Raw genomic sequence first — 23,586 nt, 5'->3', positions numbered from 1 at the left:
TGCTGTAGTCTTTCCTTGTATGTTGACTATTTCCTTCTTACAGTCTTCTAGCACCAGCAGTCCATACTAAAAGCCACCCTTTTCCATTTAAAGTGACTTTTCCAGACCTACATTTTCAGTTGATTTGTGGGTTTATGTTTCTGTAAAAAAAAAATGTGTGTATTGGGTGTCATTTGTAAAGTTTTTTACATGCCTGTTATCCTGTAAAATTGATTTAATTTAGATCAATCTGAGTAAATGTATTATCTACTAAATGTATCATCTTTTCTAGTAGATTGAATTTATAGATCTGAGCTTTGAGTTAAATCATCTACATTTTTACTTGACATCTTAAATCAGTGTTTTGAATTGAATTGAATTCTGAACTCTGGTATGAATATGGCATAGATCTAAAATCACAGATATCTTTCCAGACTGTGTCAATAGTTTTTGGGTGTTTTCCACACTTTTCCAGGACTGGAAATAGTCAATACTTCATACCATACTTAATCAGACTATCTTTTGTGGACACAATGACAAAAACACAAATGGAAAATAATTACATGAGCGCATATGTTTAATAAAAAAAGTAATAAAATACATTTGGTAAATATTTGTATATTCTACATACATTTATGACCTCCATGTACAAAAGTAACAACACAAATACTCATTTTCTTTGGCTGCTGGGAAAGAAAGAGGAAATCTTGCTTTGTGCTTTCCCAGGTGTCAAGTTTGAAGCTGAAAGAGACCCAAAAGACAATTGGACAATGGTCATTGACTACAATTGATAACAATTTCCTCTAGGCCTATAATGTCTATATCCAAGTTTAAGTCTACATTAGCAGCTGTTCATGGCACTGCGTGTATAGTTGTACAACTAAACTAAGGTTTGATAATAAAAAATACAATAATTACAGCCTAGCTATCAGCACTGCCAAGGTTTGTATCTTGGTAATATATAATATTATTATCCCAACACCTTTGAAACTAAACATGCATTTCATTGAAATGTTGCAATTTTCCTGATTCAGTAATTGCTTGCGTGAAAAGTCATATTTACGCTGACATCCCTTGGACTGCTACTGTACTGTTATTATGCATGCTCTTTTATAGGATTAGGATTTCACCTCACCTTCCATTAGCTGGACTGAAGTGTTCCTAGTGGAAGCACTTGAGCTGCTGGCAGAGTCACCTGTCAAAGCATCCAGCATGTCTTTGTACTGCTTCTTATGGTGAGGCCGGATGAACAGGCCAAATGCTGGCGGACAAAGGTTAACAAATTTAACATGCATCCAAATAGTTAAGTTTCATGGTACATCAATAGATCTTTAATATCCAGATTGAATTCAAGATGAGGATGCAAACAATTATATAGGTGGTGAGCTCTATGGCAGTCTAAATCTTGAATAGTGACATTCTTCCAATGTTCCTCCAGTACAGTAAGAACAACAGACACAGCTTCTCCCCCAATATGTCATTTAAATACTAAATACTTACTAATGAGGAGACTGAAGTCTTCATTTTTCTCCGTTAACAAACTCACTACTGTGGCCACCAGGTTTTCATAGTTGTCTGTCTTTTTGTAGTTCTGGACGGCTGTGAACAATTGGTTGGATTTCTCAATCCCAATAGCTTTTTTCACATCTGAGATAAAGTTGGAATAGATTTGGCTCTTCTGAGCGGATTGGACTGGCGTCTGGTCTTCACGTTGAGAACCAACTAGTGGGCACAGAAAATAATGATGTAATTGTATGTATACCTTTTCTTGTCATTTTAAGATATAGTACGAGTGCCAAAACTATTTAGTCTTCAGCTCACAAATAGCTCTAAAGGGATATGATCTAATCTAATGTCAAAACTTAACTAAACATTTAATGCAAATGAGAATGTGTTCTCAGTCAATTTACCTGAATCACACTTCATAATAATCCTTGCTATGCCCTTGCTCTAGGGGTTCTAAAGGATTACCCTTTATAGTAGACTCATCAGCTGTAGCTGTCTGCACAGAAGCAACATCAGCACCGATGAGAGCTGACAAGGATGCAGACCTATAATACACACCAGTAAAGCTCACCATGCACACTCTCCACCATGTAAAATCCATTCTACTCTATGGCAGTGATACATGGAAAACTACTAAACCCCAAATCAATAAACTACAACTATGAAGTTAACTACTATAACTTCATTAACTAAACAGTTTCATATTGTAATGAAAATAGAAGTGGATTAACTGAACTACAAGGTAAAAGGAAACGCAGGGAAGGCCAAAAAGCAACTGGAGACACGCCACTCTACAAGACCTGGAATTTCCTGGCAGGAGGGGAAAACCTTTACACAGAGGAGAGTGAGGTGGACTGGATTGGAGAGCCATGGCGGATGCCCGATGCTCCTAAAATGGTCAGGAAAACTAAGTCAAAGCCTGTCACCTGTTTGCACTAAATTCTTGGACAAGTGGTCGCTTTCTCCACTCATGGCGTGGTACCCCAGGTGATGGCCTCCCTTATTGAGCTGCAGACTGGCGTTGAGCTGAATGCAGCTGGCGCTTGAGCCAGATGACTCAGACATGGCTTTGAAACAAACAGAAGGTAAAAAGAGATGAAAAGCAGAGTTTTTTTTTCTTCCATCTGTTCACATTTAGAGATACATTTTTTCTTTGCTGCAAAAATTATGGCAAAAATTAAGCATTTTCTAACCAAAAGCCAATGGAAGTCCATGTGCCCAATATTAGCATGTTAGAAATTCATGTCCAAATCATCTTTTCATAGACTTTGGAATGATTTGGGCATGACAACAGTTGGTGAAAGTTACTACAAACCCAAAAAAATGCGGATTGCACGTTGTCCTCGTCAATAAACTGCTTTCAGGGTTAGGAATTTATATTAATCAAATCTTGTATACAGTAGATCTGATAGAACATACGTACACGTCTATTAAGCAAAACCGTGCTGCTCACACGTCACAAACTGCAGAATGTAAACAAAACTGGAGACGTGTGACTGCTATGACTGCTAGAGAGTGCAAAAGAGTCAGCGTGGTAGATAATTAACGGTTCAGTAAGTTACTCAAATTACCTTACCTGCAAGTAATTACTCAAACTAGAACCACCCAAATGTGTCACTAGAAGAATATTACAACATAGCAGTGTGCGCTTCTTATGGAAGAGACCAGCATCAATTCAGTTTGTTGATTATAGAGAAAACATGCTTAGCTTATGAGTGCATAAACTGTATCACTTAACGCAACTCTCGACATGCTTGACAGTATGTCAAGCGAGACCATATTTTCATTTTTTGTCGATTGTACAGCAGAGCAGCATTACTAATTCAAAATCATGTTTTTATTTGTATACAGTATTTCCACACACCTTAACAGGTCACAGCTCAACAGTTTGTCTCATTGGTGCTTATACAAGCTCCACTAAAGCTACTGATTGATTGATTGATTGATGACGTACCCCCCTGCTGCATGAGTGTTTCCTTCTCTTCCTTGGAGAGCGAGTGATCGGGTTTGTATCCACAGCCCTGGCCAGTCAGCTCCAGACATTTTTCGTCAAACGTCTTTTTATGATGGGGGCGTATGAACTGGTAGAACCCTGAAACATATCAGCCAGACTGAACTATATGAACACAAAAAACACATCAACCGTACTACGAGCCATGTCTTTTATGCACAAGTGGGGCCCGTCAATGATTGATTGTTTAATTTTCTGTGTGTATGAACAAAATACAGCATATAATTGTGTTTACATTGAAACATTTTTTTGCAGTATTTCTTTGGGACCTTGTGAATAGTTTGGCACTGTATCAGTGTAACAGCTAATTGGTAGTCATTTCATACGAGTTTGCAACAGTTCCTGGAAGTCATTAGGGAGGCATTTCTTGTTACTTTCAGGAGTGTTGGAGAGAAAAGGAAGTCATTAATAAAAAAATAAAAAAAGTTCCTCTTTTCATACCAGGCAAGACTGTTGTGACAAACAAGTCTCAACTTCCTGTTGCAGTTATGGTGCACATACTCCTCGAGTTAAAAGTCTGATTCAGAGTAATTTCAATGCATCACTACAGAATCATCCTGACTGGAATTCAAGACTGGAAAATGTGGGTCATGATAACGTTGACTAATACCCCTTTCACACTACTGAGCTGGGCCGAGCCGCACGTCTCTGGCCTGGGTATGAATCCATCATCATTGCTGGAACTATGCTGGAAAGGACAATGTGAAAAGAAAATATCCGAGCCAGCACAGTAAGGTTTGGTATGGCAAAATAGTGTGAAAAGGGTATATAACAACAATTAGTGCCAGTGTATGTGGGGACAATGTATGCATGCAAGTTGTGTCCCGCACCTCTGAGCAGGCTGTGTGTGTTGGTGTCCTCAGTGAAGAGGCCTGCTGCCTCGGCCAGCAGCTCATCCAGACCGTCCGTCCGCTTATACATCTGAAGGGCCTGCATGACTCGCTGGAAATTCACCTGACTCAAAGTCATCTTCATTTCCGCCAGGAACGTCTTGGCTTTTCCCGCCTTGTTCTCCGCAGACGCATCGGGAAGGGGGGTGGTTTTCTTGAGGGTCGAGAGAGAGATTGTTAATCGTTGAGTGTGTCATATCTGAGTCATTTGAAAGACAACATTAGGATGAGTCAGTTAAATTCGTTTTGCATGTCACCACCATAAACTGTGGCATGGGGCTATGCTGAGCCTGTTTCCGACTTTTTGTTCCTCAAAAGTGGTTAGTGAGTCAGGGAACAGTGTAGTCAATGGAAGATAAAGAAAAAAGGGAAGAGGGGTCCAAAACATTCATCAAAATATATTCACTTTGATGTTAACTTTGAATGTACACATACCCGCTCTTGGACTACTTTGATTTTACGTTTTCCACCACGCAATTCGTCATCCACACGCTTCTCATATTGTAGAGACAACGTGGATAAGCGGTTGGCCTAAAGAAAATGGAATCATGATAAGACAATGTGTTTGTAAATCACAAGTAACTATTGCAACAGTGACCAATTCAATACCATATTGAGACTACAAAACAGTATCAAAGCATTTGCTTTTCTTATGAAAACGTATGATTTCATCGTCTTATATTTGTGATGTGTATTTGTTTTGTCTTTGTTTAATCACAAATTATAAGACAATGAAATCATTGGTACAGAAATATGAGGTGACAGTGCTGACAGCAGGTTTTTTGGTAACCGTTTATTTTACAGCCTGTATTAAGCAGGTACTTACTTAAAACATACTGGGTAATAGCGCTATTACCTGATAATTGCATATTAATTATGCTCGCTGTTTCTTTTATTCACATGTAGTACCAGGTAAATACTAGAGTCTGACCAATACTGGATTTTTGGGTCCAATACTGATGCCAATTTATGGAAGGCAAAAGAGTTCATTTTTACCACAGTTCTCATAAGGAAACAAAGGCAAAAAGATGCTCTTAATGTTGATAAGGCAAAAATCCATATCTCAATAATGACCTGAAATCATCTCCATTGATAAATAGAGCAACATCTATTTATTGTATGTGCAGTTACTATGCCAATTGAGAATTTCACATTGTTCAGTGCACTGCATATTGGTATCATTGATTTTCTGTTCAATCTAACAGTTTAATCCTCCACTGAATTCATTTTGTTATACTCAGTTATATGTCATTCACAAAAACATAGAAAAATGCTCTGTGAAAAACATTCTTGAAACATACCGTTAGAATACCCCTCCACTTTCTATTTGCCAACCACTGTAATTGCCAGTCATGGTGAATTCCAGCCCCCCCCCCCCCTTCCCCAAGAGGAACTTTAGCAAAGTGGTAAATTCCACTCTAATCACAAGAGCAAACAAACCTGTTGATACGGTTGACTGGAACTATGTCTAAATCACCCTAGCTTATTGTGACTCAAGTTAGTTCACACAAGGCTGCCTGACTAAACCTCTGTCTAGATATCTATGGAAATGGGATGTAAGAGAGAACATAAACATGTCAGTGTGTCCTTCTTCCATTCTTGCTTAATGATTAACCAATGTTTGATTAAAGCATGGTGGGACAATGGGTTTCACAAAACAGCAAGAGATAAAGAGAGAGAAGTTTTTGGCCTGGGGTGGTCCAGTGGTCTAGCACCATAGCCTACAATGCTGTTGGCATGGGTTTGAATCCAGCCCATGCCCTGCTGACATACCCTCTCATACGTTCTTGTCTTTCTTCAACATCTCTATCTAATACAAATTAAAAGTATAGCCCCACTAAATAAAATTACCTTTAAAAAAAAAAAAAAAAAAAAAAAGAGAGAGAGAGTTCTTGTAACCCTATCCTTTTAGATGTGTGTTCATTGATGTCACTTGCTGACTAACTAGACCCTGACTAACTAGCAGACACATCAAGTCTATAACAACATCGGCCTATCATCATCTTAAAAATATAGCAAGAATTAGAGGATACATGTCCAAACAAGACCTAGAAAAACTAATTCACGCTTTAATTTCCAGTAGGTTAGACTACTGTAATAGTCTTTTCTCAGGCCTTCCCAAAAAAGCATTTGGCAGTTACAGCTCATTCAGAATGCTGCTGTTAGAGTTCTAACAAGGACTAAGAAAGATGAACATATTACACCAGTTCTCAAATCTCTGCATTGGCTACCAGTGTGTTATAGAATTGACTTCAAAATACTATTACTTGTCTATAAATCACTTAATGGTTTCGGGCCAAAATACATCACTGACTTGCTTCCACACTAGGAACCCTCTAGACCGGTCTACTAACTGTTCCTAGGATTAAAACAAAACATGGTGAAGCAGCATTCAGTTATTATACTACACATAGCTGGAATAAACTTCCGGAAGATCTTAGATCAGCCCCAACTCATTTAAAAAATGGGCTAAAAACCTTTATGTTCGCCTTTGCCTTAAATTGCCTAAGTCAACTCCAAACACAGGCATGGCGCTTTGTGCAGGATCTTAAAAAGGTTAATGAAGCAGTTCCTGTGTTGGGAACAGGGTTAAAATCCGGATAAAGTATTCTCGCTAAACGGTCGACGAGCTTATTAACAATTGGTTGGTCCATGTTTATCGAGAATAGAACGATTGGTAGGTCCACGTTACGATTGGTAGGTCCACGTTAATCGAGTTAACCAGATTAAGGTAAAGAACTGACAAAGACGCCGCAGTAATTCAGATTTGGGTTAGAGTCCCAAACACCCGGGGAACAGGTATATCTATCTAAGGTAAAGAAAACTAAATTGCTACTAATAATTGCACTCTGACCGGAAAATGAACTGTGACTTCTATTCTTCTTTTATGCTTTTTATGTCTTTTAATCTATTTTATTTTTTACTTTGAATTGCCTCTGTGTATGAAATGTGCTATATAAATAAACTTGCCTTGCCTTGAAGCGAGTACACACTGGCTTGCTCAATTATAGTGTGATAGTGTACAAGCTGCCATTGAGGGGATTTGCACACCACCTTATCTGAAAGGAATGTACTGTATATAACCGTACCCTTTCTTCGCCTGCTAGAGCCTCATCCTCCTCTCCATTACGACGGTCACTGTGCTCTAAGGCGTCCAGCAGGCCAGCTGGTCTCCTCCGGCTCGCCTCCATGTCAGTCTCATATTCTATACAGAGCCTGGCCATGCCCTCGCTGCCACCGAGCTCATCTGAGACCAGAGGGGACATGGGGAGACAAGCGTCACTTCCAAAAGACACATACTGTATGCCATAAAGAGACCTACGTTGCGTAGACACTTAGCAGTAGAGATGGTTTTGAGACTTGAAGTCTTGACTTGACATATACTTTACTGTATCTGAAACTAAAAACCATGTAAAATCATTCATTCGTGTCAATGAAAATATTTTCACAAAGGTTTCAGTTGCACTTACTGGAGGGCCTATGCATCTCATGAAAGACTTCATTTATACAGTCACCATATAAAGATGTGTCACATCCAGGAGTGATTGAGCCCACAGCAGTATCATAATCATGATGTGTACATTAGATCATTAGGTGATACTCACTTAGCCGCCGCCTTTTGAGGCTAGGCACATGGGAGTCCAGCACTTTGGCCTTCTGGGCAGGGGAGCCCTGGGTTCTGCTCTGAGAAGAGTGACAGCGTCCAGCACTGTCACACTGGGACTCTACAGAGCGCACAGCCCCACAGTTCCCTACTGGGGCCTTCTGCGGAGGGGGCCTCTGTCACATTTGAACACATCCAGATCACAAGTTAGGGTCAGGTGTCAGCATAAGGTGAAACATCTCCAATCCATTGGGTGAAACTCTAAAACACGGAATGACAAGATTCCTCCTCAAGAGAGATCTACTATAGATTACATATATTCGCTACAGTTCCAAGTATTAGCGAAACATAATCAAAGCAGATACAGGGCATGACATCATGACAGGTGTCTGGCCTTACAGTAAATAACCCCACTTATCCATGAGGGATACATTCCATTAATTGCTTGACTGATTCCAAATATGGCTGCTATGCCAAACATTCCACTGATACTGAAACTGTGTTATTATTAGACCAGGATTGCATTAGTCTTAACAACGTACTAGTTTCTGTGCCACTCTGAAGAACTGGGCTACGTCACGGACCACATTCCCAAAGTTATCGTACGTGCGTACGTAGGGCCGCACCCACGAGGGGAGTTGGGCGCGAGCGTCTGTGCTTTTAAACCTGGAGGAGACAAGGCAATAATAGACTATTTAGACTAGTTAGTGCAAGGGGGTGAAGGTAAAAGGCATGGCAGTCTCACCTTATTGGTTGTCACGCAGCCTACCACAATGGTAAATGTATTGGGTGGTAAAATAGATTAGACTGTTATTTCTCTTCTCTTGTGTGGATTATCGCAGTGCCATTCATAAATAAAATGTAGGATAAACAGTCAGTATGTAAAACATGTAGTTGAATGAAATGTTTTTAATAGACACGCCACAGACCTGTGGTCACACAGGAAGATGGCTCCATAATCCTCTCTGTGGCGGATAACTCTGCCTATAGCCTGGTTCACCGCCCTGGATGCCTGTTGTCGGTACCAATCCTGCCCTGACAGGTGCTGAAACAGAGTTGGATTTGTGGATAGACACACAACACACGCACAATACACACACAACACATCCCATATGAAGAGTAAGGATACTTCTCCTCACCTTCACTCCAGGGATCCTCTTCCTACACATTTCGTCCAGGTACTGCATCTTCAGGATAACCCGTGGGTCCATCCTGGGAGGGAAGGGGAGGCCTGTGATGATGACCCCTCTGCCATAAGTGTCAGCAAAATCCAGGCCCTCACTGGCCTAGCATACAGGCAAACAAATTAAGATGAATACCCCTCATAGTGGGTAGGATAGACAGACAATGGTACCTCTGACTATGCAGGCTCACATTTAGGTATGAACTGGACCTCTGTGCCTGGATAACCTCAGATGTACAAAATTGTGTTGGTGTTTTAGACAATACACAATCATGGCTGGCTGATATGGTATTGGATAGAGGTATAGTAGACAGAACATGACAAAAAAATAAACCTTACCTTTCCCCGACAAACTGCAAAGAAGCTGCCTCCTTTAGATTTTGAGTCGTTGATTTTGTCATAATAGCCGTTGATGACCTAAACAAAGGGGAAAAATGTGTGCAGGATAACTGTTTCAATGATGATTGTCATGCATATGATACTCCTTCACACCTGTTCAGACCAGGTGTTCTCTGGGAAGCAACACCTGGAAAGCTTTCTGTATTGGTGTTGCATAGCATTGACTTAAGTACAGGGATGGGCATGTGATTTTCTTTCACTGTTTGAGTACTTCCATGATTATTTTTTATAGTATTTGAGTATGACAACACTGCACCTTTAACACTTGCGCTAAGTGTGAAGTACAGTGTGTATTGTTATGGAAAATACATTGATAGAACTGTGTGAAGAACATACACTTTCATATGACTGATACAACTGTGTGAATACTGTGATTACATTTCATCCCTGTATTACCACACCACACCTCTAAAGTTCTACAGCCATTGTTCTGAGAAACGGCGTATAATTACCATATGGATAGCGGTGGTTTCAGAGGGAGTGGTGGGGGAGAGCGAGAACAAAGGTACAGACACATCTTGCCGACAGGAAGGTGGATAAGTGTGAAATGTTGAACACTGATTGATCAATAAGAAAGAAAAACTAACTAACTAAGAAAAACTAAAGCATTGTTCTTTCTCTCCTGCCACCTCTCACGTAAGCCCTAGCTCGCAGGTGATAGCCTTTGTGGCGCCTACCATTACGTTTCATCTGTATAAAAGACAACCTTGAGAATCGCCTCTTCAGACTTGCGCTAAACAGACCCTTGGATTCACACTGGGCTGCTGTTGGGCTCTTGTCCCTTGTTTGCAAGCAATAATAAATACCGGACTCAGATATTGTGGCTACTCAGGACTTCATTTCTTGAATCTCACCTCCGAAGAGCTGAAGTACAGAGTGGTAAATCCTAGACATCCACCACAGTATCAAGTGGATAGACAAAGCGGAGATGATAGGAAAAATTACTTAAAAATGTATCCGGAGAACTAATTTGCATTATTTGTAGCCTAATTGAAGCTGCTAAACTGGATCAGAACAGACACTAGTTAGTGATTCTAACTAGTCAGAAGCACAACCAACTTTAGAGTAACAGTTGACTCTGTCGGGAGGCAAGAGCAGCAAAGATGAGTGATCTGTGTGATCTCTGAGGAGCAGCATAACAGCAGAGAGGTGAGAAAAAGATTTAGGCCTATTCAATAGCCAGCTAATTGCAGCTCTGCCATTTCTTACCATCAAATCACTCAGTATGGCTTGCCGTTAGTCCCTCATCCTCTGTGCAACTAGTTTGTAGATCAGGTTAGGTACTACAGCATTTTAGGGAATGAACACATCAGGGTCAAAATATTTCCCCATGTACAGGTTTGTGTACCCCCTCCAAAGTTGGATCCTACATACATGCGAATTAATAGCCTTTAACATTTTTTAATTTCACCACTGACTGAGCTTTGGTCACAACCAATAAATAAAGTAACATAGCTTATTGAAATTGTTAAAACAATTGCAAGCATGTTTAGAAATTACAGTAGGATGTGAAAAAAACAACTACTTAAAGATGGTAACTTTACCTTATCAATTATTTTAGTTTTAACTGACTGATTTAAGAATAGAGAAGTTTAACTAGGACTTTCTTATCAGAGTCACACAGTTAGACAACTATATCAGAAGCTCTGAACATGTACAGTATATGTCAAATACTTGTTGCCTGGAAGTAACTCTACATATGAGACTAATCTTTTAATTATGTCACTGACATTGAGATTTGAAATTTCAACGTTGGAGTTAGATTTAACAACTCAATTAGTACATGGTACATTGTACAGAAGAGTAGCATCCGAACAGCCCAAAGCAGGGTAATGTGCCTCATGGCAGGACACTGACCTCTCTAAAGGTGCCCTTTCCCCTTGGCTCCACAAACATAGGCTTCATATTCTCAATACGGTCTGCATGTCCATTTGCCTGGGGGCACAGCAGGTACAGTATATGTAGGTATGTATGTAAGGCGAGAGGTCTCCCATCCTAGGCCAGAAATGACTTACATGAAGGTAGCCCTTACACACAGGTTGAGGCCAGCAATGCATGAAATAAATAATTGTGATTACATTTGAAGAAAAATCCTTCATCATTAACAATGGGCAATTTTCAACCCATGGGTTGAATTTCAATACATACAGTACAGTTTAATTTCCTAAAAAGAGATGATGACCTCAACCTTGACCTGCACTCACCCTCCAGAACTCCAGGGTCTTATCCATCACCGGGTAAGAGGGGAAAAAGACCAGCAGACCATGAGGGACCACGCGGCCTAGATTCACTGAGGAGGGGAATGGAGAATCGTAGAATTTAGGTTGTGTTTGCCACATCTTAAAAAGGAGCTAGGGATATTACAGCTCTACATCAAATTCTAGAATAAATGTGTAGTAGTGACTACTACAAAGTCACAGTACTTTTAATAAGTTGAGGTACACAAAACACAATCTGTTGGTTGACAAAACAAAAAACAACAACTGTCAATGACAAAACACAATGTCATTGACGATGACAAAGACATTTGTAGACAACAGTACAGTACTAACAATACATCTTAATTAGCTATTCTCGTATACAGTATTGCAATGAGGTAAGGGTTAAGGATATAGCACACATGGTAATTTGCAGGGTATTTTTTCTTACCAACAGTGTTCCCTAAAGATGCCATGTTTTCAGGGACAAACCTTTGAAACACAGAGAAAATCTTATTAATGAATCTACAATTATATCACTTTTACATCATATTGTATAGTCAGATAACAACATTAGAGGTGCATTGCATACTGGAGCTCGGCCTGAGTTAGTCATTAGAACATCTGGTATGACATCCTGTTGTCGCAAGGGAATTAGGCAAAGTCAGCCAGAACCTTCATGCAACATCCAGAGGAATTAAAGTGACATTTTTGTTACCTGGGTTTGCACCTGCAAAATCCAATAAGAGAAAGAGACTGATTTGCTTAAATCGAAACAATAGATGGATCTGTAATGCTACCAAAGGTGAAGTGAAACTATAGGGTTTATCTTTGACACATAAGGGTGGCATATGGGTTTGAGGCTCATAACATTGAGGTGTTTCACTTCTATAGCAGGTTCTGACCTGAGGCACACCAATGTAACTACTATATTCATGGCCAATGAAAACTTTCAATGGTTGAAAGAAAGAAGCAAACCCCCACTAATAATGAAGCTTCACCACTCACTCAATCCCAAATGTATCCTATCCTGCCAGGTATTTAACTCCCGCTCACCCTGGACAGGACTAATACATTTGGGATACATTTGGTGAAGCCTGTTCTCCAGTTTGAGTAAATTAGTTTAATCTTGTTCTAATCAAAGTGCTGTTGAGTTGTTTGTTTTGTTGTGGCTATCCTGCCTTAAGCTCTGATAAGTAGTTTCTATTGAAAGCCATCTGTTTGAAGTCAATAGCTGTGAAGTGCTGTCAATCTCCAGTGACTTCAGAACTGCCTTAATTCTTTGTGGCATAGATTCAACAAGGTGCTGGAAACATTCCTCAGAGATTTTGGTCCATATAGACATGATAGCATCACGCAGTTGCTGCAAATTTGTCAGCTGCACATCCATGATGTACTTTTCCTCTCTTTCCCCCCTTCTGACTCACAGGTGGCAACACGTGTCTCGGCATGTCTTGCTGACATTTCTGCTTGGATGTCAGCCCAGCACCTCAAGCTCAACCTTGACAAGACTGAGCTGCTCTTCCTCCCAGGGAAAGCCTGCCCTTTCCAAGACTTCTCCATCACAGTAGAGAACTCTACTGTGACCTCCTCCCATACAGCCAAGAACCTTGGGGTGATCCTTGACAACTGCTTATCCTGTGTGGCGACCATCACAGCGACAGCACGCTCCTGTAGATCCTTCCTCTACAACATCAGAAGGATACGTCCATTCCTCACCAGAGAAGCAGCACAACTTCTGGTCCAAGCACTTGTAATCTCTCGCCTTGACTACTGCAATTAGACCTCTGCAGCTCATCCAGAACGCTGCCGCTCGTCTGGTGTTCAACCTCCCCAAATTGTTTCCCAGCTTCTTTATCAGCAAACAGGTGCAAGATATGTTTACCCCTAGACCTATGACGTATGAGCATTGGGGTTAAGGACGGTCTTCTCCTCAGCCACAGCATCAGTATCTGAATCCACACTGTTGGTGAAGGAATGCTGATCCAGCCGTAAGCAGAATTGTTTAAACTTTGTATATGCATTAAAACTCTCAACTGAGACCAAACATCATTTATTGTTGTTCACTGAAAGATTTCCAGCACAACAATCACTCTGCTCTTCCACCTCGGCTGCCCGCCTGGCACTGCCGCCTCTACGTGGATGCAGCAGCCGCGCCACTCGGTCACGGCTTTTCACTGTCCTGGCGCCCCGCTGGTGGAATGAGCTTCCCACCACTGTCAGGACTGCAGAGTCACTACCGATCTTCCGCCGTAGATTGAAAACCCATCTCTTCAGGCTACATCTTAACAGTCCTTCCTAAAGACCTCTTCACCCCCACTATCCCCCCCTGTACTAACCCCAACCCTTGAGACCTCTACACCCCCACTTCCCCCCTGTACAAGTTCTCTCTTGTTAATAAATAATAATAATTAAAAAATGCCTTCTGGCATTACGACATGTTGACTCAATGTTTCTTGTTATTTCTTTGTCTCCATGACAACCATGTTCATGAGTGCAAGGCTGACAAGGAGAGTGTCAAACACTGATGAGGCCTACCTCCTGTCAAAGGCTGAGCTCAGCTGCACACTATCTGGCCCACGATCGATGACGCTGACGAAGATCTGATCGTGCTGAATCACATGGGGGTTCTCTAGGCACACAGGGAAGGGACTGTGGAAGCAAGTGGGCAATTACTAACTTCATCAAATATTCTTATATGCAAGGATTCCCTCCTTTTGCCACTCTACCGATCTAATATATATATATATATATATATATATATATATATATATATATGGGTGTAGATACTCACATCTGCATTTCAGAGGTAAAAGAGGATAGGGGGGAAAGAGTTCCACTGGTGAGAATTATGCTGCGCACACCCTGTCGCACAAGTTCCTGCATGCTGAATCCAGGTGAAAAACACCAGTAACTCAGGACATTTCCTGGATCAACAAATAAACACAACAAAGACACATCACCAACGGTTACAAATACAGTAACAGTCAAAAGTTTGGACACACCTTCTCATTTAATGGTTTTTCTTTATTTTTTTTTATTATTTTCTACATTGTAGATTAATATTGAAGACATCAAAACTATGAAAGAACACATATGGAATTATGTAGTAAACAAAGAAAGTGTTAAACAAACCAGAATATGTTTTATATTTTAGATTCTTCAAAGTAGCCACCTTTTGCTTTGATGACAGCTTTGTACACTCTTGGCAAGGTGTGTCCAAACTTTTGACTGGTACTGTATATTAATATATGGGAATCATCACCATCCATCTGGGATACCTCTATATTATTAAAATTCTCTCTCCGCATGGCATAATCTCACACTGCAGGTCCAAACATGTCAAAATGGATGCACTGAGCATGCATGTGCACATGCCTGAAATACATTTGGACTTGGTTGGTTTCAATGGAATATTTGGGTGTCTGAAGCCCACAATATGAGGACTATGCAACCCAAGTAGGGGGGAGATCTAGGGGAATCAGGAGCTATATATCAAAAACAGAGTTCAGCTAATGTTGGTTCCAGATCCTGTCAGCATTACCTTGTTTTTTTGAGGATGAAGAAGACCACACATCAGTGTTTGTTTTTTTCTTGTGATGGCTGGTGTCTCGATGGATATGAACCTGTAACAGACAACATAGAAACTAAACAGATGCAGTATAGACGGAATGTTTCTGTACAGAGCTCTCAGCCAACATAATACAATCTGTGCCATATACAGGAAATTCCAGTGCCCAGACGAACCTTGAATTGAGTGGTGTTTGACTTCATGTGTGCTCCTGTGCTGCCCTCTTGTGCATCACTACAGAACACCAGCTAGAGAGAGAAAGAGATAAGAACGTATGAGATTTGTTTCTTTTTGTTTTGCTTTTGTTTTTGTCCTTCCCTGGTCTTTGTGATGGTTTGTTTATTTTGGCAGTTGTATTATTAGACCCTTGGTCAGCATCATGTCCTGTTTTGTGGAAGTATGTGGAATTGTTCATTTGATGTTTTTTTTTGTTCAATTAACTTAACTTTGTATTTAAATAAACTAATAAATAAAATAAATGAGAATGAGTCAACTCTTCTGCATATAATTCTATAATAAATGTTCAAGCTCATTTCAATGTGCTTATTTTGATAAGCAAAAAAAAGTGATAACTACATGCCAGCAAGAATTACATAAACACTGACACTTAAAACTTTGGTTTGGTAATCGATCACAAGTCTGTGATACTTATTTACCAACGTTTCTGCTCAATTCTAACCTTCCTCAGGGTGTGTTTGCAATCGATCACAACAGTCCCAAGCCATTGCATTCATCGGTCCACTGAGATATCCCAGGATTGAGGGCTCATCAAAAACAGCTATTGTCGTTATTCCTGTCACAAAAGATCTTACCTGAATTATATCAGCCAATTTCTGTAATCCAGTTGTATTCATGAATATGCCCGGTCCTGTAAAAAAAATAAAAATTAAAGCGCTTTCACTAGCATCACTGAAGATATCATTAACAACATACAACAGAATACAGTATGAGCATGCAACAAGCAGTCAGAACAATCAGCAGTCAAATAACTAAATGAAACAGGTATTTGAAAAGTGAAAGATGATGGAAGAAGTTGCATATGGGTAAATGACACCAGAAACAAACCAATAAGAGTCTTAAACTTGGATAAATCATATATGGACGAAGGAAGGATGTAAACAGTTGAGAACCGAGGGACTCACGCCCAGACAAGTATCCAGTGATCTGCTCCAGGGCTTCAAAGACTGCTGTCTTGGTGTCGAATGTGAGGTGAGCCCTCTGGAACAACTCGTATATGAAGCTGAGAGAGAGAGAGCGAGAGAGCGTGAGAGAGAGCAAGCGAGAGAGAGAGAGAGAAGAGTGGAAATAACAAGGAGTTTTGATTTCCTTAAAGGTATATGAAGCAAATTTACGTTACCACAAGAAGTGGAATTAATTCAGATATGTTTCAGCATCATCAAAGCAAGACGTGTGACTCAGTGGTTATGCAAACGCAAGCGAACAAAGCAATGCACCATGATAGCCATGTGAAAAAGTCACCCTGCTATTTCGTGGCCACGTCATGTCAGTCTACCTTTACAGATGCTTTGTAACACATTCTACAATGCAATGTTTTTTCTTAAACTGTAAAAGTGCTTTACCCTCATTTATGATTTCTGGGGTTGACACCCATACAGTACAGCCATATCTGTAAGCAAATGCATTGAAACATAACTATTAACAACTAAGTCGAGCAGCACACACCTTCCAGGCTTAGTGATTCCCTTATCCGGTACCACGTAGGAATCGATAGCAGCTTCCAGATCCAGGAGTATCTCTGCATTTCAACATTCATGTGGAAGAGTTGGAATGTAAATATGAAGTTTATCTCTGATATAATCCACATACAGTATAACCACTGGATGAAATGTACTTGCCTCTTGTGGTTGATAGGTTGTTAATTATACAGTATCAATGGACGTACTCAATAAGAGCATCATTTGATTTCAAACTCCATCTTGATTCATACATCTCAAAAAGGCGGAAAAGGCAGAGGTTTCAACAATACCAAGACAAATCCACTCACGTTTTATTTTGGCAATGGTGGTTATGTCCAATTTCAAACCTGGAATAAAGAAATACATTACCACCACATTCCAATCCAATATTTTCAACAAAGAAAAAATCATGACCTCTCTAACAGTGGAAGTAGAACGCAAACACTATTTAAAACAATGTAACAGTAAGTGTTCTAGAAATATATTATGGTAAAAGATAGCTTAGTTCTTGTACATGTGATGTTTTATCATTCAAATTGTGTGGACAATTAAGTATTGTTATTCTGACCAGAGTTTAAGGAATCCACATTGAAGTCCTCTGTGACATCTCCTCTGTCACCCTCTTTGGCCTGCTCCACCAGGAGTTTGTCCACAGCGTCAATGGCTGATGCTAGGTCATAGGGGGTGAGGTCGAAGGACGTTGACTCCTCACACATCTTCTCCTGTGAACATTTCAGTGGTCAAAGGGGAAGCAACATTGTCTCTGAGCTGTTTATGTCTGGCTCCAGATCTGCATGTGGTTGAGCCAACTCTTCTGTCGTTGTCATTCCAAACATATCAATGTATGTATGGAATACAATATACAATTTACAATGTATGGAACAACAACAAGGATATTAGTCACAAGGATATGTTGTCAGCAATGTTCATGAGTCACTTTAAAGCCAGTGTGTGTGCATCATTGTGTGTGTGTGCATCATTAGGAGCATAAATCAGGTATCCTTTCAGCATTAGACCACAATGTGCTAAATAGCTTGAGATCAGAGCCCACCCCTCCTCTGTAAATAATGTAATTCTCAAGATAGACCAGAGCAGCAAGTTCATACACTGCCATGTCAGTAGAATGTTATTGATGCCATGGGCTGTATGATATATAGCCCCTGCAGTAGTCCATCAGAGTTGTGGTGGGCTTGAAGACAGCTACTCAGCCAGAAGTTGGCAGCTTTCCAGATTGTTCCCAAAGTAGTAATATCTGCAAACTCCTAGATGGAGTGGGAGGGGGAGGGAGACAAGAGGCTGCCACTGAAACTAGTGTGCCTGAAATGAAAATGAAGATATAAATTAAAAAAAAAATTCAGACAAAGAAAATGGATTGGAAGCTGGGGGACTATTCCGGCTTGTGTTAGTAGGTGGGGGGATAGCAGTAAACATGCATAGGGAATGCAGATAATGTTCTTGTGTTTTGTTGGCTTTTTATCATTATTCTGTGTCTGTGTTGAGATTGCTGTATGCATGTCTATTTTGCAAGTCTGGCCATTTACATCCTGGTTTGAGGCAGTCTATGAAAAACTACAATCTAAGCTAAATAGTTCTACGATTATACTACATGGCTGAATGAAGAATACAACTGTTTTTAGAGCCATGAAGAGGCAGTCTTTTAGTCAATATCTGACTACTCTGCGTTATTGCAAAGTCAGGGGCTCATATTAGTTCCAGGAGAATGACCAAGCGTGATGGTAACAAGGAGAGGCAGCAGCCTTGCGTGACTTGCACCTCGTCCTGTGTTCCTTCGTCTCTCCGATCCGGTAGCCGTCTACAGCAGGGAACACACCCACTGCAGTACGGCAGGGAGTGCATGGTAAGAGCAGGTAGTGGCAAGGTTGCGTAACCCCCAGAGGAGAGCAGGTTGTTCTCACGCTCTCACGGAAGGCTAGCCCAGGAATGGTACACTGAGGCTGACTGGAGGGGTGGCGGGATGGGGGCTTTAGATCGTACCAAATAGAGGGGAGAAAGAGTCTCTCGGGGTTGAACTCTGAATGGTTTGCAATGTGCAAGATACAAAAGCTGCTCAGTCCACATTTCGCTTCAACCTGTAAGTTCACTTTTAGGAGGAACATGTTTGGGGTTGTAGGGAGTCTCTTGTAGTATACCCATCAATGTTCCTTCATGAGAGGCAGTTTCATATCTTAAAGATAATCTTACCGAAATGTATTAGAGGATTCAAATGGTGGAGTAGGGGTGGGGGTGAAGGGAAACATCAATTATCTATGACCTCCATCACTCATGAATAAATCAAAGACCTGCAGTTTCCTTACCACGTTGTGAGCTTCGTCAAAAATGACCACTGCCCCTTTTAGCTCGATGTTATGGGCTCTGCGACTCTGAGGGAAGAAAATCAATCTTATGAAAATCTTGAATTCAAAAATAGGATCATACTAGAACAAAAGTAAATCAACTTTACAACACCTCTTGCACCTCTGTATCATCATCAAAACATGCTGACACAACACATGGGTCTAAAAGAAGTCTAGAAGGTTTAATGGATACCTAATGTAAACACTCTTGTGCATGCTCTAAGTATGTCTGAGCAGCTCCCACAGGTCGGCACTTAGACCCTTTCAAACGGCATGACACAGCAGTTTTGCTACAACAGATAAATATGTAGAAGTTCACAAGGCAACTACATGAAACATTATAGCACTGAAAAGAGAGTTAAAAACTCTCAGTCGACTGTTTTGTCAACCCATTCCAGTCACACTTTATAGGTTTTCCCTCTACCGATATGTAGTAACTCTAATTATTCACATATTCTCATTCACAACATTGTATTAAACATGCTGCTTCATACAGTAGTAATAATGCATTTTCAATATACCAACCATGCAATTACCTAATCAGTATGTAACAACAGCATATGAAAACCGCGTTGTTACATCAGATATTACAGTGTTACTACATGGCAGTAATATAAAGTGTTATCCAAACTGTACATGAGAGCATTACATATAAAGTATAATATGATCTTTGAGTTCTCTCATGTGATTACATACAATGAATTGCTACATTTTAAGTTTCTTTGTGCCTACTCATGTATCATAGATATGCCTCTCAAATCTCAGAAACAGATTAGCCGCAAATAGAATTGTCACAAAGTGCTTCCAAGTCACCAGAACCTGTAGGGTAACCACCGGATATTTGACATGTGTTACTAGTGTCTCCGCTATAGTTTGCCATCTTACGAACTGCAGAATGTAAACAAACTTGAGATCATACTATGGGCAGGACGAGAAAGCCCAGCTGTGGAAATTAAAACGGGCTTGTTCACTAGGCTTGTTCACTAGGCTTGTTCACTAGGCTTGAAGCACTGGGCTTTGAGCACTAGCTGGCTGCTAGTAAGTCTTGGCACGCACTGGCACCGCTGTCGAAAAGCCGCCATTGGAGGTCTGGTGAGGGCTCACCTTTGGGTCCAGGAGGTAGTTGTAAGGCATGAATATGATGTCTGCCTGCTGTTTTAAGGAGCGTGAGAGGTAGTATGGGCAAACCCTAGAGGAACAAACAAAGTGTGAGTTAAAAACAAACAAAATGGATGCTCCAGGGAACCAATGTATTTACATGAAATGGGTAATGTCCACAAAGTGTCCAAAAACAATCTAGTCTATGTGATTTCAAGAGAAAAAGAAGAATGCGAGAAAATATGGGTAGTTTCAGATGATATCCATTTTAATAGAACTATGCCAAGGGCTAAGTTTATAATTGTCAAGAGAAAGGTAAGTAGCAACAACCGTAGTCTTGTAAGAAAAATACATAAATCTCACTACCCAAAGGTTGCCTCTAGTCCTTAAATTCATTCACTGCTTATCTGAATTTCCATTCAAATAAATAAACAAATAAACACTGCTTCCCTTCACTACAGAGGGAATCCAGTAGGCTGACATAGCTGATGGCTTCTGTTATAATTCAAAGCCTTATCTGCCAGCATCACCTCCACTCGCAAGTTCAATGCTCCAGAGACATTAATATTCTAACATGCCCTCCACAAACAAAGCTAAGTGTACCTGTTAGTAGCTAAGATGGGTTTGTGTGAGGGAAAAGAAGGGAGGAATCATACTGTATACCTTTTCTTGTTGCCAGCTTTCACTAGATCTTCTACATCTAGAATGGTGTTTGTCAGGTCTTTATCAGTGCTCTTCTCTGGAGATGGGAGAAAATGAAAACTAATCACGTGAATTGAATGATAAGTACTGGTCAATTTTTGGGGTGCAACATTAAAGTAAATGGGGCAATGACTAATGATCTCAGTTTTGAAAAGTGAGAGTGTGGAATATGGTTGACGTTCAAGCTGTAGGTATAAATTGGTGATTTTCCCCTCAGTCATGGGTGGCAGTGAAAGACCCTGTTCAGTCAAGGCAATCCAAGCAGTAGTTAAGGCATCCTTCCTGTTCACTCTCTTATCACACGTACCATCAAGATTGTTGTAGAAGACACATGACCTGGAGGATATCTTTGCTCTACACATGTGAACCTGGAAAGAAAATTGCACTTCAATCAAGATATCACGTCATATCACATATTCTGACAATATAGTAGCTAAAGATATCCCACATCCATTACTGGACAGAACAGAACCCACTGAGCTTCAACTGTGCCTCTTGCTGCAGCTGATATCTCATGAGCCATGTTCCTCTCTCATTCTACAGTACCTTGAGGTGGTTGCTCTCCTGACGCATCACCTCTGGGTTGATACAGAGCTGCTCCCTCGATCCTAACACACAAACCTTTGGCCTGAAAGACAGAAAATGACAACAACACTTTAATATTGTTTATCTTATATGGTCATTTACATGTTGATAGAGGGGTCATGTCTATTTTGAAAGCTCAGTGAGAAAATGCTCATATTCAAAAGTTGATAAACTCACTTGTATGAAGTGTTCTTCAACTCGTCAATGACCTGGGATAACTGAGAATGTGTCCTGGTTGCGTATATTATCTTTGGGATATCAGTGTAATAAGCTAAATGGGACAAATAGGGAGAGCAATCAAGACGTGAACATCGACATTTCGAAGAATTTGTTAACATACAGCTGTAAATGGAAAATATTTGCCAAAATAATTTTCTAGAAAACAAAAACATTAATGCCATCTGTAAAATGGATAATGAATAGGCTAATTCCTTTAATAATCAGATAGACAACATGGTATGTTGATTGAAATGTTGCTTGTATTAAATTGGCTCTGCAATCTAACATCCCCATGGAACTTGTTTGATATATGATTTGATTTTCGTTGCTGAACAGATGCCATGCCTGTACTATGTAGTGCCCATACTTGGTGTGTCTCCATCTGTTGCAACGGTACCCCATGATGACAGGGGCCTGTCGGGAAACAGCTCTGCTCCTCCTAGTTTCTCTGCAATCTTCCTGGCGGAGATGGTGTCTTTAAAGTAGTCCCTCCAGGCAAGGGTAGCACACAGTAGACATAGGGTTTTACCCGTCCCTGTAGGACTCTCAAGAACTCCATTTACTTTCTGGAACACAGATACACTTATATAGACTTATTGGACATGAATTTAAAATTGAAATGTGTGACAGTTTGCTCTGCGCTCCGCTGAAAGTCTGTACTAAAGGCTTTTTGATCTATTGATACTAAGTGAAACCAATTATTTCCCGAATTACTATCTTTCTGGACAGAAAGAAACACTTCCCGAAAGGCATGCAACACCTCGATTTAGACTTTTTAAGTTTTCCAGAGCAAATGCATATTGAATAGACTTAGAAGAATTAAGCTGATAGATCGGATACAACATTAGCTAACATAAGCTAGACCCTGCAAGCCAAGTTAGCAAAATCAGAAGATTGCTTATTCTAACCTAAAAGCACACTTACGTTTTGCAGACACTCAATCACCTTGCTCATATAATCCTTCTGGCTTTCATATGGAGTGAAAGGAAAATCCACTGTTATCCCTTTTAAATTCAGTGGAGGCATTGTCTTATGGATGGCACGCGCAGCTTACTTTCGGTTTACGCACAACAGCTAGCTAGTTAATCAAGTATCAGCAACATAAAACTGCCCAGACACACATGGCATTAGTGACTTGCTATTGGCAACAAATGTTGCCGGAGTTTTCAATGCAATGAAGCTGGATATAATTTTCTTCGAATTGGTAAAGTTACCGGCGTGTGACAGTGATGTTCAATTTCCTATTCACGCTTGGCGCGAGCTCTCCACTTCACCCATGCGCACTTGAGCGAGGAAGTTCATACACAGAAAGTGACATTACGAGTTTACTTGTGTTATTAAAGGGGCAGTGTGGGATTCAAACAAACAAATGAGGGCTGGGGCTGGAGAAATGCAACCACTCTGAAATTCATAGACAGATCTCATGGGTGTAAGACTGACCATCCAAGACATCAAAATGATGGTTTACATTTTTTTTAAGATACTGTTTGTTTACAAACAATGTTTACAAACACTGGAGTAAAACAGGCATTTGGGTTCTCATGGGGTAAAACAGTTTAACTAAGCTCATGAGACATTTCTAAGTCATAT

General features: G+C 40.4%; 1 protein-coding gene across 1 annotated transcript; it reads right to left on the bottom strand.

The window, feature by feature from the left end:
* Positions 1–538: 538 nt before the first annotated feature.
* On the bottom strand, positions 539–23,251 carry rtel1 (regulator of telomere elongation helicase 1). The gene is made up of 33 exons (XM_083675439.1): positions 22,921–23,251; positions 22,364–22,562; positions 21,955–22,048; positions 21,739–21,820; positions 21,500–21,560; positions 21,154–21,229; positions 20,497–20,581; positions 19,354–19,419; positions 17,607–17,760; positions 17,347–17,385; positions 17,025–17,097; positions 16,484–16,581; positions 16,154–16,209; positions 15,518–15,589; positions 15,315–15,396; positions 14,565–14,697; positions 14,309–14,422; positions 12,222–12,262; positions 11,777–11,862; positions 11,430–11,507; positions 9,513–9,590; positions 9,130–9,276; positions 8,920–9,035; positions 8,533–8,656; positions 7,992–8,166; positions 7,476–7,633; positions 4,822–4,917; positions 4,327–4,540; positions 3,440–3,577; positions 2,412–2,552; positions 1,480–1,701; positions 1,115–1,240; positions 539–720 (listed from the first exon to the last, which is right to left on the bottom strand). Exons 1-33 carry the CDS (start codon positions 23,020–23,022, stop codon positions 650–652), a joined length of 3,597 nt encoding a protein of 1,198 aa, XP_083531565.1. The 5' UTR covers positions 23,023–23,251; the 3' UTR covers positions 539–649.
* Positions 23,252–23,586: the final 335 nt, after the last annotated feature.

This window comes from Argentina silus (assembly GCF_951799395.1).
Source record: "Argentina silus genome assembly, chromosome: 8".
In the NCBI taxonomy this organism is placed as follows: Eukaryota; Metazoa; Chordata; class Actinopteri; order Argentiniformes; family Argentinidae; genus Argentina; species Argentina silus.
This window is presented reverse-complemented; position numbering and strand designations above follow the sequence as displayed.